Source organism: Onychostoma macrolepis, chromosome 01, assembly GCF_012432095.1.
Source record: "Onychostoma macrolepis isolate SWU-2019 chromosome 01, ASM1243209v1, whole genome shotgun sequence".
NCBI lineage: Eukaryota > Metazoa > Chordata > Actinopteri > Cypriniformes > Cyprinidae > Onychostoma > Onychostoma macrolepis.
Genome location: NC_081155.1, coordinates 13,355,143 through 13,369,235, shown reverse-complemented (window position 1 = coordinate 13,369,235; position 14,093 = coordinate 13,355,143). Strand labels below are relative to the sequence as shown.

The 14,093-nt window shown below is 35.1% G+C and overlaps 1 protein-coding gene across 1 annotated transcript; it reads left to right on the top strand.

Annotated features, from left to right (window-relative positions):
• Nucleotides 1–2,105: 2,105 nt before the first annotated feature.
• On the top strand, nt 2,106–12,199 carry actr2a (actin related protein 2a). Its single transcript, XM_058791831.1, has 9 exons — nt 2,106–2,257; nt 3,546–3,656; nt 5,827–6,042; nt 6,131–6,203; nt 6,323–6,459; nt 7,439–7,588; nt 7,823–7,968; nt 8,815–8,947; nt 9,766–12,199. The coding sequence occupies exons 1-9, from the start codon at nt 2,210–2,212 to the stop codon at nt 9,934–9,936; spliced, it is 1,185 nt and encodes a 394-aa protein (XP_058647814.1). The 5' UTR covers nt 2,106–2,209; the 3' UTR covers nt 9,937–12,199.
• The last annotated feature ends 1,894 nt before the right edge of the window (nt 12,200–14,093 follow it).

The window sequence follows — 14,093 nt, the reverse complement described above, 5'->3', positions numbered from 1 at the left end:
ACATGCATTGCTAAGAACTTCATTTGGACAACTTTAAAGGTGATTTTCTCAATATTTTGATTTTTTTTTTTGCACTCTCAGATTCCAGATTTTCAAATAGTTGTATCTCAGCCAACTATTGTCAGATCCTAACAAACCATACATCGATGGAAAGCTTGTTTATTCAATTTTAAAAAATTGACCCTCATGACTGATTTTGTGGTCCAGGGTCACATATACAGGTGCTGGTCATATAATTAGAATATCATCAAAAAGTTGATTTATTTAACTAATTCCATTAAAAAAGTGAAACTTATATATTATATTCATTCATTACACACAGACTGATATATTTCAAATGTTTATTTCTTTTAATTTTGATGATTAGAGCTTACAGCTCATGAAAGTCAAAAATCAGTATCTCAAAATATTAGAATATTTACATTTGAGTTTGAATAAATGACCATCCCTACAGTATAAATTCTGGGTATCTCTTGTTCTTTGAAACCACAATAATGGAGAAGACTGCTGACTTGGCAATGATCCAGAAGATGAACATTGACACCCTCCACAAAGAGGGTAAGTCACAGAAGGTCATTACTGTAAGGGGTGGCTGTTTACAGAGTGCTGTATCAAAGCATATTAAATGCAAAGTTGACTGGAAGGAAGAATTTGGGTAGGAAAAGGTGCACAAGCAACAGGGATGACCGCAAGCTTGAGAATACAGTCAAGCAAAGCCGATTCAAACACTTGGGAGAGCTTCACAAGGAGAGAACTGAAGCTGGAGTCAGTGCATCAAGAGTCACCACGCTCAGACGTCTTCAGGAAAAGGGCTACCAAGCCACTTCTGAACCAGAGACAACATCAGAAGCATCTTAACTGGGCTGTGGAGAAAAAGAACTGGACTGTTGCTCAGTGGTCCAAAGTCCTCTTTTCAGATGAAAGTAAATTTTACATTTCATTTGGAAATCAAGGTCCCAGAGTCTGGAGGAAGAGTGGAGAGGCACAGAATCCATGTTGCTTGAAGTCCAGTGTGAAGTTTCCACAGTCAGTGATGATTTGGGCTGCCATGTCATCTGCTGGTGTTGGTCCACTGTGTTTTCTGAAGTCCACAGTCAACGCAGCCATCTACCAGGAAATTTTAGAGCACTTCATGCTTCCTGCTGCTGACCAACTTTATGGAGATGCTGATTTCATTTTCCAACAGGACTTGGCACCTGCACACAGTGCCAAAGCAACCAGTATCTGGTTTAAGGACCATGGTATCCCTGTTCTTAATTGGCCAGCAAACTCGCCTGACCTTAACCCCATAGAAAATCTATGGGGTATTGTGAAGAGGAAGATGCGATATGCCAGACCCAACAATGCAGATGAGCTGAAGGCCACTGTCAGAGCAACCTGGGCTCTCATAACACCTGAGCAGTGCCACAGACTGATCGACTCCATGCCACGCCGCATTGAGGCAGTAATTCAGGCAAAAGGAGCCCCAACTAAGTATTGAGTGATGTACATGCTCATACTTTTCATTTTCATACTTTTCAGTTGGCCAAGATTTCTAAAAATCCTTTCTTTGTATTGGTCTTAAGTAATATTCTAATTTTTTGAGATACTGAATTTGGGATTTTCCTTAGTTGTCAGTTATAATCATCAAAATTAAAAGAAATAAACATTTGAAATATATCAGTCTGTGTGTAATGAATGAATATAATATACAAGTTTCACTTTTTGAATGGAATTAGTGAAATAAATCAACTTTTTGATGATATTCTAATTATATGACCAGCACCTGTATGTTATTTATTTATTCTAAAGAAATTTTTTGCAAGTATTCTGTTCTCACAATCGTAAACAGCCCATATCATTTTTTGACTTTGATTGTTAAGAACATTTTGTTCACTTTTGTATAATATTCTGCATCCTGAAATAATACCAGTTGAAAACCACTATCCATTGAAGGTAGGAATTTTAGGGGTTTTTGTTTGTTTGTTTGTTTTTTAATAAATGTGACCCTTATTCAATTTAAAAAAATTGACCTTTATGACTGGTTTTGTGGTCCAGGGTCACAAATGGTGTAAAAAGCTTTTATTTTGTACCTGTCTGTAGGCTTTAGTTTTGAAGCGTCGTGGCGGGCTTTTATTTTGAAGAGTTGTGAAGGGCAGGGCGCTGACTTCCGCCTGGCCGAAGACAGCAGGAGCTGAGATCAGGGCGGATTCACCGAGTCTGTAGAAACATGGACAGTCAAGGCAGGAAAGTGGTGGTGTGTGACAACGGGACCGGGGTAAGTGTGACTGCGGAGCTCATACGGCTCTCTCCGGTCTGGCTGATGCTTTATTTGGCGGCTGTGTGGGATTTAATGACGGCTTGCAGGAGAAAGATGCAGCGGAACAGGAAGTGATCTGATAGCACCTAATTTTACACTGATTATCTTTGATTTACACACGACCCGTGATGTGGAAAAAACTCTGGTGGGATGCACGGAAATCATAGATCGGGACTGATTATAAATGGGTTTGCATGGGGGTGTTTTGTGGAAGATTTGTATATGTATTGACACGATGGACATTTACACACATTTTCATTGATATTTTAACGAGGTCGCAGAATGAGCACGCATTATTTATGAAATTACATGTTTACGCACATTTATATCAATGATGCATGTGTTTTTATGTCAGTAAAAGGAAAGGTTAAGATGATCTCAAACTCACTTCCGAGTTTGTAGTCTCACATCTGGCCGAGAGAGGAAGTGACATACGAGACAAACCATAGAAACGCATTCCTTCATCGTTCTCTCTCTGTCCGCTGATAAATGCTAATGAAATGGTGCAGCAAGGAACTTTAAAGGATGCTGTGGTACATATCCCACAATGCCATGGTATTAGCATAATACATGTTCAGAAAACACTATGGGAACTGATCAAAAATGCATGGCATTGTCATAATAATACGTGTTTATATTCCGTATTAAGTGTACACACAATTGCCTACTTATTAAAATTACCCTAGTACCTTCGAAAATACACAAAAATAATAATGTTTATTTTAAACTGAACATTAGAGTAGATATATTGAGATATAGCAGTGCATTTATTCTGCCGTCTGTCATTTTATATTTATGCATGACAACAGGTGAAACATGTTTGTCATGAAGTGCACACTAATCGTGGGCCCTTCCTGTTCAGTTTCCAAAAGCATCTTGATCTATTTTTTTTTTTCATTTAATAGCTAGTGATCTACCTTTCTGTCTTTATTTCTTTTATTTCTTTTTCTGTTTTAATTTGAGTGATTTTAGTACTTTTAAAATCATATTTATTTCTGTTAGTTGCAAGGCAACATTTCTTTTCTCACTCTGGTTGGACATGTTTTTAATAACTAATGTTCTAACTTAATATTTTGTGCTTTTATTTTTTTTTTTTTTATTTTTGCCAAGTTTGTGCTTTTGCCTTTTTATTTTTTTATTTATATTTCAGTTTCAGTCACTTTAGTACTTCAACATATTTATTTCTGTTAGTTGTCAAAGTAACATTTAATTTATTTTCATAACTCTCTGTCTGTCTGTCATTCAGTTTGTGAAGTGTGGATATGCTGGCTCTAATTTCCCAGAGCACATTTTCCCGGCTCTGGTGGGGAGACCGATCATCCGCTCCACAGCCAAAGTGGGAAACATTGAAATCAAGGTAAAGTTTCCTCTCTAAACTGCACCCTAAATCTTTCCCTGCACTGACACCATGACTCGCTGTAAACACCCTGCAGCAGTCTCCAAAAGCTGCGTCTGGGTTGAAATGCAACCCTCACAAGAAACTAAACCGTTCATTTTTAATCAGATGAAATTGTTTTATTTACACTTTTTGGTATTAAATGAATTACACGTATGTTCATAATCATAATTGTATTGTCCATTGTTGTTTGTCGCAATACATTTTGGGGATAGCCATGAAGGATTTGTCTAAGATGACATATTGTAAAACAGTTTGGAGCCTACTTTTATAATGATGCTTTGAAATGCTACCCATGTAGGTCGCTCAGCAGATTTTGTATCAGAGGTTGTAAATTGTCATTCTAAGGATTTCAAAGAAACACTATGAACGGTCATATTTGGTAACGGGACATAAACAGCAACTTGAGTAACTTCCTGCTTGACTTGAACTTCCTGCAGAGTCGTTTTCACTGGGGGTGGAGCAGCTGTGAGAGGGTTTACAGGTTCCTCTGATTGAAATATTCATCTTTGGTGTCATTTCAGAAGAAAAACAGAAATATTGAGATGTATTTATTATTGTCAAAAGACTGGAAAAAAAATATTAAGAGATTGTTTTAGCCATGTCACCTGAGTGTAGACTATTTATTTATTTTTTTTACCATAAACACATTTTTTTAATACTACATTAATTAGAAATAGATATATTTTTAGTTCTTTCAGGTAATGAACCATGCAGGTGAACAGGTTTTTATAAAAAAAAAAAAAATGGACAAATTACTAAATGTTTTCTGAAAGATGTTTTGTTATAAATAAGACATCATATCATGTAGTACAGCTGATATTTTTTAATATATAAACACAATAAATTGAGCACAGAATAAAATACTTTCTTAAAAATGAACAAAAACCTTCATCTGATGTGTTGATAAATATTGACAGTGTTGACATGAACCAGCAGTGGTTACAACAGATGAAGTACTAAGAAACACACAACAAATGAAGAGAACTAATTTAACTGATGCATTTTAAAATCATTTTAATACAATTATTTAAAAAAACGTATACCGCTTTCCTTTAGTTTTACATTAAGTTTTTATGTTTATAAATGATTTATTTGTTTATTTATTTTTTACATAAATAGCACTTTTGTGTGTAGGACAAGTGTGGTCCTTTACGTCAAGGATCAGTGCGCTAACATTGCTGATCATGCATCAGTTTTCACTCTTCAGGAGTTTTGCTCTCATTGCTCATCGCCTGTTCTCTCCGTATTTGTCTTTCTCTCCTCTGTTACTGTATTGAGGTGCTGTAGGATTATAGGAAGATGGTAAGTGTGTGTGTGTGTGTGTGTGTGTGTGTGTGTGTGTGGTTGTGAGTCTAACCTGCAGCGATACCCTCTCAGGAGATGCAGAGCTGGTAGCAGTTTGACATGATTATTGTATTAATGTTCAAACTAATCATGAATCTTACTCTCTCACTAACCCTGATGAAATGATCTTGCTGGTATATGTCAGTGTTTGACATTACCCAGAATGCACTGGTCTCTACTGAATGTGCTGTCCAAATAGGATATGCTTTTTTTTTTTTTTTTTTTTAAAGAATGTATAGTATTAATATTTTGAATTAGATTTTATTTTTATACTTTCAGTTTTAGTAACTTTATGTGCTTTTGTAATTTGTTAGTTTTTTTCTATTAATTTTCTTTTGTAATATCTTTTATTTTATTTCAGTTTAAGTAATTTTAGTACGGAAATTTCAGTTGCCAATGCAAGATTTGTGATTTTCATGTAAGTTTCTTACATTTTTCTTCTAACATCTAAACCATTTTAGTTTACATTTACAACACTGATGGGAACCCTGGTTGTGTTTTCATTCAACAACTTTCTCTCTAGTTACAGACGGTGTGACCTGTTTACTCGCTTTTAATGACAGTTTTTGCTGTCAGATTCATTTGTAAACTCATCAGTGTGCAAAGTGCATTTCATAAAAAAACATTGACTTTTATTTTGAAAATCTGAATTTTTTTTCCCAGTTGTCTCCAGCTTCATTCAACACTTTTAATTTCTCCTTCAACCTGGACAGCTTCCGTTCAGCTCGAACTGAAAGTTAACATTGAGTGCCCTGACCTTTGACCTCTCCTGTGCGACCTGTAGGACCTGATGGTGGGCGACGAGGCGAGCGAGCTGCGCTCCATGCTGGAGGTGAACTACCCGATGGAGAACGGGATCGTGAGGAACTGGGATGATATGAAGCACCTGTGGGACTACACTTTCGGCCCCGAGAAGCTCAATATCGACTCACGAAACTGCAAGATCCTGCTCACGGAGCCGCCCATGAACCCCACCAAGAACCGAGAGAAGATCATCGAGGTTTGAGCGCCCATTTGTTGAATAACATCTGTGAGGAACCTCAGTGAGGTTTGTGTTTGTGATTTTTGACCCTCTTGTCTCCCTGTAGGTGATGTTTGAGACCTATCAGTTCTCAGGCGTTTATATCGCCATCCAGGCCGTGCTCACTCTGTACGCTCAAGGTAATGAAACTTTTTAATTATGTTAAAAAATAAATAAATCGTATAATAGAAGCATAAAATAAAATGACAAAATATCATAAAATAAATATATGTTTAAATAAGTTGATGTTTGTGTGCAGGTCTGCTGACGGGTGTGGTGGTGGACTCTGGTGACGGTGTCACTCATATCTGTCCGGTGTACGAAGGTTTTTCTCTTCCTCATCTCACGCGTCGTCTGGACATCGCCGGACGAGACATTACACGCTACCTCATCAAGGTACAGTCCTGTAGATACTCTGTCTCAGCTGCTGACTGTTTAAATGCACATATTTTCATCAGTCTCCAACTGTGGATTTCTAATGCAATGTTAATGCATTTAGTGTACATTTACATTTAGTCATTTAGCAGACACTTTTATCCAAAGTGACTTACAAATGAGGACAATAGAAGCAATCAAAATCAACAAAAGAGCAACAATGCAAGCGCTATGACAAGTCTCGGTATACATGTAGCAAGGTTTTTTTTTATATATACAGTATATAGGTAGATAGAATAGAAAAAGAATAGAGAAGGCTAGCGTTAGAGGCCCTTTTTTATTTATTTAAGAAAACAAGCAGTTAGAAAACGAATAGAGAGTGCAAGTGATAAGGTCCTTGCACACTGAGTCCGAAATTTTCATATGCATTTTTTCGTATTCGGCATCCGAGTCCGATGCGTATTAATTAGTCCGTTGCGAAAAAAGTCTTCAAGCAGTGAGGATGATTTTGTTTTTCTTGCTTCTTAAAAAGTTTTTTTTGCACATTTGTAATTATACTTAATGGTGAAGTTTTTTTTGTTTTGTTTTGTTTTTTTCAGTGTTACAGTGCAACACTTTCTTCTATCAGAAAAAGTAATTATGCAGAGTCAACCATTGTTATTTAAGTACAATTTATTTACCATTATAGTTATTTTTATCATATGTTTGTGTAATCTTTTTCATTTTCAGCTTTCGTTTTAATTAAAGTAATTTTTTTTAATTTGAACTTTTATGTGCTTTTATTATTTCTGTATAGTTTGTTTATTTTAAATTCAGTATTAGTTTATTTCAGCTTGTTTTCTAAGCTTATTTCAGTTAGTTATCAATGCAACATTTATAATTTTCATCTAATATTTGAATTCTATTACAGCTTTATTTCAAAGAAAATAATTGTTTTAGATTTGTAGTTTCCACGGACAAATGTCCAGACTGAATCTTAACTCTCTCCGTCTCTCTCCAGCTGTTGTTGTTGAGAGGTTATGCCTTCAACCACTCGGCGGACTTCGAAACGGTGAGGATGATGAAGGAGAAGCTGTGTTACGTGGGCTATAACATCGAGCAGGAGCAGAAGCTCGCGCTGGAGACCACCGTGCTGGTGGAGTCCTACACGGTGAGTTCAGCCCGATGGAGACTTATTAACCCATAAGCTCTGCTCCCAAACCTAGTGAGCATTTAAAGCTATCATAAACCTTTTAAAAGCTAGACAGGAACCCCAGTAAGCCTCCAGACACAGACTTGTTCTTGCCACCAGAGGGCAGCAGATTGTTGTGTAAATGTAACTCTTTGAGAGCGTCAGCAGTGTTTACAATGGGAGCATTTGCACTCTTTCTCACTGGGTTTGTAGCTGCCGGACGGTAGGGTGATTAAAGTGGGCGGCGAGCGGTTCGAGGCTCCGGAGGCTCTGTTCCAGCCTCACCTCATTAACGTGGAGGGAGTGGGTGTGGCTGAACTGCTCTTCAACACCATCCATGCAGCCGACATCGATACCAGGTCAGTTTAAATATTCCTATTGCACATTCAATACTAATATAGAAGAGTGTGTTGTAGTATGTAATGCATATTATTATACATTTATATTTCTTTATCTATTCCTATATATAATGTTTATATATCGTCAAATAATTTAATACTATTTTTAATGTTTGTCGTCTTTTTACATACAAATTGTGCAATATCTTAAAGAAATAGATTTAATAAGCATTTTAAATGTTTTAAAATGCTAAACAATATATATAATTATTGTAAATTATAATTGTTTAATATATGTTATAATATTTTAATAATGCTAAAACGTTTTTAATAATAATATTATTATTGTTGTTTATTTTATAACTTTATCCCTTACAATGTTATATATTTATATAATATTAAATGAGTAAATATTACTTATCTTTTATATATTGCTATTATAATTTTCTATCTTTATATTTGTATCTTTATCTGTTATATATATATATATATATATATATATATATATATATATATATATATATATATATATATATATATATATATATATATATATATATATATATATATATATATATATATATATATATATATTTATTATAAAATATGTGTGTATATAATTTTAATTTAAAGTACATATTTCTTTATCTGTTATATATATTGTGCCAAATATTATCTTATTTTTATTTGGTTGTCTCACTGCATTTTACAAAGCATCATGTAATTTTATTTGTAAAAATTTTTATAGAAAATAACTTGTTTAAATCTTTGAAATACTAGACATGTTGATAATATTTTATTACTAATATTATCATTATATCATATATATTTTTATGTGATATTCACACACGTGTTTGTCTCTGTCAGGGCTGAGTTTTACAAACACATTGTTTTGTCGGGTGGATCTACGATGTATCCTGGTCTGCCTTCGCGTCTGGAGCGGGAGCTCAAGCAGCTCTACCTGGAGAGAGTGCTGAAGGGAGACGTCGACAAGCTCTCGGTACCAGTAACACTTCTTTAACCGCAACTAACCTGTCTCTAGGATGTAGGTTCTGACCACTAGGTGGTGATATTCACCTCTAACTGACTAGTTAGCAATGTTGCAATTTCTTCAGCGGTATTTGAGATTATCTATGGACTGTTAGGTCAAAAATTTACTTCCTTTATTAAGGGGAATTTAGGGGAACATTTTTCTTCTTTCTTGGGGCATTTTTTTTTTCTTCTAACCATGTAAAAGGTCACTCTGATGTTTGCAGATGGACTAAACTGATAACTAGACAGGCCTACAATAAAATATAATCAAATGTTAGCTATATTGAAATGGATGAATCCCTACTGGAGCACTTTTGCCTCCAAATTATAAAAATCTAGAGCAGTTTGTTGGATTTCCAATTTTCAGGGTTATTATAGTTGCTAAAAACTAAATTAAGCTTTGTTACATAAAATAAAGTAAGCATTAACTGAAATCAAATAAAATGTGTAAAAAAAAAAAAAAAAAAATTTATTTCTCAGTTTCATTTACTAACTTGTAGTAAAATAACTAAAACCGAAATAAACTATATAGGCATATTTAAGAAAACATTAACTAATAAAAAATAACACAGCTAAAACTTTAAATTTAAACTGAAAATGGAAAATATACAAATAAAAACTAATTCCAAATACACATAAAACTAAAATAGTATTTTGATACTAAAAAAACAACACTGGCGATTTCTAATCCTGCTGTAGTTTAGTGTTGAGTTTTATTAGTAATAATTTCATGCATTATACAGCATTGCTGTTTTACTGAATGTGTCTTCGCTTTTGCTTTTGTAGAAGTTTAAGATCCGCATCGAGGATCCTCCACGCCGTAAACACATGGTGTTTTTGGGCGGAGCGGTGCTAGCCGACATCATGAAGGACAAAGACAACTTCTGGATGACCAGAGAGGAGTACCAGGAGAAGGGCACACGCGTTCTGGAGAAGCTGGGCGTCACCGTTAGATAAATCACACACACATACACATATACACACACACACACACACACACACAAACCGTCACACACAACATTGCACTCACACTCCCAGTCACAGGGTGGCATTTTGGCAGCGTAAACACACAGAGGTTTTCTTCAGTTTATGAGGATATACTTGAGAACAACGGTATTCAAATACTTGAACTTCTTTGCAATCCAAAAAAAAAAGTGCTTAATGTTTGTACGACATTCCAAATGTAAAGATTCATATCACCGCTGCACAGCATGAGACAAAAATTGAATGAAATGGAGTGATTTACTCACGAAACGACTCGTTTATGCTGCCAAAATTAATCCTCAAACGATCCCTCATGTATCATCATATCATGACCTGTTTGTTTTGAGTCCTGTCCGTCTTATGACTTCACATTGACCCTAAAAAAGAGAGTAAGACACAGGAGGATGTTGTGTAAGTAGAGGGACAAAACAATAAAAAGATGTATTTTTAAGAAGAAAAAAAAAAACTTGTTTTTGTAGTAAGGATAAAAATCGCTGCAGCCAATTTGCTAATAAAAAAAATGAAGAATATAATCGTGGCCAATAGTATCAAACACAAAGACGTACTTCTAAAGGCAGATTGCTTTTGCTGAAACGTCTACTTTCTTTCTTTAACGTCCTGTGATGTCTTTCTCTGTCTTTAATCTCAGCATCTGTGCTCTTCATTATTGGATGCCCTGAAAATAGAGAGAGAGAGAAAAATGCAGTAGCGACCGGGACCAACTTCCCCAAATAGCATTTAACAGAACATCTGAAGAGCGTGTTTTTGTCAAATAATGTCACTGAGGATGCTTCGAATGCACTCGTGATCAGTCTCATTTTAGTCGTGAAAATTGGTATTTTGAAGTCTTTACATATAGACTCTGTTCATGTCATTCCGCCTGCAGTTCCAGGATCAGTTTAAGGGACTTTCGTAAAAAAATAGAATGAATATCAAACTGCATTTGAAAGGGAATTGATTATGTTCTGCTGCATGTTTAGCGTACAATCGAGAGCCTCGTTTCCGCATCTGGCTGAAATGTGTGTGGGTCACATTTCACTGCAAAATCAAAAGAAAGTAACAAGGCGTTTTCTTTTAAAGAAACGTTAACTTTTATTTTGTATTGTAACATTATTTTCATGACATTCTAGCACTATTGTTTCTAAATTCTCATTACCGTCATGCTAAAAAATCATTCACATTACCATAATGCAGAAAAAGAAACCTTTTCATTACTGAAATGCGTAAATGTTTTATATTGTCATTAACACAATGCTTTTTTAAATTGTGTAGTACATGTTAGGTTTCGTTGTACTGTCTTATGCAGAGTATAATACTCTGAAAACAACAGTAATGAGAACATGATTAGATTTACCATAGGATAATAGGAAGTAAAAAAAAGTCCAGGTGTGTTGTGGTAATGAGAATATTGAAGATGATTGTTTGTTTAATTTGTTCTGAAAGTAATGTCGCAATGCAAAAAGCTTTATGATACTCAAAGAGGATGATCAAATGTAATTCTGATTGCTTTTCTTTTTGATTTTGGTGTGAGTTTTTGTGAGATTCACATGGAGAATTGGCCATAAAACACAACAGCAGTGTGTTTAGGTGTTGCTCATGCATGTCACACATGTGCATCATCCATCCATGTGGCTTCACTTAGCGCGTCGCTCATTCCATTGCAATAACCCTGCATCCTTTTCATCAGCTCATTTATTTAGTGTTCTAACGAGTCGCAATGGTGTTTGAGTCTCACGATTGTTCACTTTGCTACTTTTTTTTTATGGTTTTGCATTCATGTTTTTTCTTTGCTGTTGGTTGTTGGGTCATTTTCATGACCTAGTCGAGTTGCATCTAACAGTCTGGGAACGAAGGGCTTCGCTGACGCCCGACGGGTGTTTCTGGGTCAGGCGCTTCATTCCCAGACTGTAGGCACCCGTGATGTAACGGTTTACTGCCTGTTTGTAATATGAATGACATAATAATGATGGTATTGTTAATGATGCTAATAATTTTAGTGTTTGTACTCGTGGCAGCCGTTTGGAAGCTGGATAAGTGATGTTTCTGTGTTTGTACACACACTCGCTTATGGAACAAACTATGTATCGACTCCATTGATTTCACTCACGCATTCTTCCAGTGCCAAGTTTGGGTATTTGTTTGTTTGTTTATTTGTTTGTTTTTTGCTTTTTGTTTTTTGTTTTGTTTGTAGCGTACTGCCAGACCACTGATTTAAATAAAGAAAATTGATTTATAACTCAATGGTTAAAGTGAGTCTTTTAAGCAGATTGAAGCCAGTGCTGTTTTGTGTGTGTGTGTGTGTGTGTGTGTGTGTGTACGCGTGCATGTTACAGAGAGAAACGGTCGTTTTTCTTCATATGTGGCATGTAACTATGGAAGCACACAAGGAATTGCTGCCCATCTCTGTTACCATGGAGATGTGCTGTACACAAGCAGTGTCCTTTCTTTCAGTTCATCTCTTGTAATTTACAGTACCAGTGTCAGACACACATACTCATTTATTCATGCTAATATCCATATTTGTATAAGTTAACAAACATGCATTATCTATCTGTCTATCTATCTGTCTGTGTGTTTATGTATGCATGCATGTATTTGTATACACACACACACATATATGTATTTATTTATATATATATATATATATATATAAGTACACATAAACACACTAATTATGCCACAAAATGGTTCAATAATTCATGCAAACACCCTCAAATAATTGATTCCCTTTGGGGTGTTTTTTTTTTTTTTTGTCTAAGTAGTCATGTAATAGGCTTGACAATATATGTTCAATCAGTTGCATCAAAATAATTCTGATCACTTTTTGCCATAATGATTGGTTGACTACATTATCCCTGAATATTAACATTTTATGCATATGTGCTTCTCCTTTTCATGACATTTTAGCTCTTTTTTTTCCTAAATCCTCATTACCATAATGCTAAAAATATAAATTTCTCATTACCATAATGCAGAAAAATCCCTCTTTTTATTACCATTATGCAAAAAATAAAACCTTTCCTTTATGAAATGCAAAAAATAAATAAAATGTTATTGTCATTACCTTAATACTGTTTTTTTTTTTTTTAAATACTACATGGTGGGGTTTTTTGTACTATTTTAAGCTGGTTTAAATCTAATAAAATTAATAATAAATTAATTACAGTATTTATACTATAATGCACAAAAAATGACAGTAATGAGAATCTAATAAGAATCGGCATCTTGTAGAATAATAGGAATGACAAAATGTCCAAGTGTGTTACGGTAATGAGAGTTTAGGAGATGATGAATGTGTGTAATTGTCAAGACAGTAACAATGCAAAAAAACTTGATTATATGATTCTAAAACAAGATCCTAAAATAATTTCTTGACACTTTTCATTTTGGCGCTGGGATTTTTGCGAGATTCTCAGAAGGAGAATTGGCCATAAAACAGTGAGTCTCTCTCTGTCTCTTGGGTCTGGGCTGGGGTAGATGAATAGACAATATATAGCTTTAGTAGGGAATATTTTTAGTGTTTGCAACATTAGTTTGTGGGCAATACAAATTTTTTTCTCTTTACGTTCCCGTCTTTTCACAAGAAGACCATCAGGTTCTTGGAGATACAGTCATCCTGCACAGTGATACAGAGCTGTGTGTGTGTGTGTGTGTGTGGAGGAGGGGGGTGATTGTGTTCACATTTGTTTCCGATTTTATTCATGTAAACAGGGGGGCTGTCAGACTCAGTGGGGCCTGTTTAAATTAAGGCCAGGCTGCTCTGCACACAGCGACTCTCTCGCTGTATGTTACATTACACATACTAGTTTATCATACTGAGAACAGTAATATATTTGCATAAATGACGCAGAAATGCAGATTTTGTCCCAATTTCTGGTGGCTATGAAAAAGTTCACCCAAATATGAACATTTTGTCATTATTTAATCGCATGTGGAAAGACAAAACAACACCAAAAACGTGTAGTTCATATGGTTTCTGCACTATATCCCATGTCTTCTCAAGTCATACGATATCTCTGTGTGAGGAACAGATCAAAATATTAGTAATTACTTGCTAAAAATTATCCCCTTCATCACATTTGAAGATGGATTGAACAAGATTTGTTGTCAATGGGATCTGCTTAATGACA

Coding starts and splice junctions, on each gene's coding strand:
- actr2a (XM_058791831.1), top strand. CDS start 2,210: ATGGACAGTCAAGGCAGGAAAGTGGTGGTGTGTGACAACGGGACCGGG. Junction 3,657..5,826: donor TGGGAAACATTGAAATCAAG/GTAAAGTTTCCT, acceptor TGCGACCTGTAG/GACCTGATGGTGGGCGACGA. Junction 7,969..8,814: donor GCAGCCGACATCGATACCAG/GTCAGTTTAAAT, acceptor TGTCTCTGTCAG/GGCTGAGTTTTACAAACACA.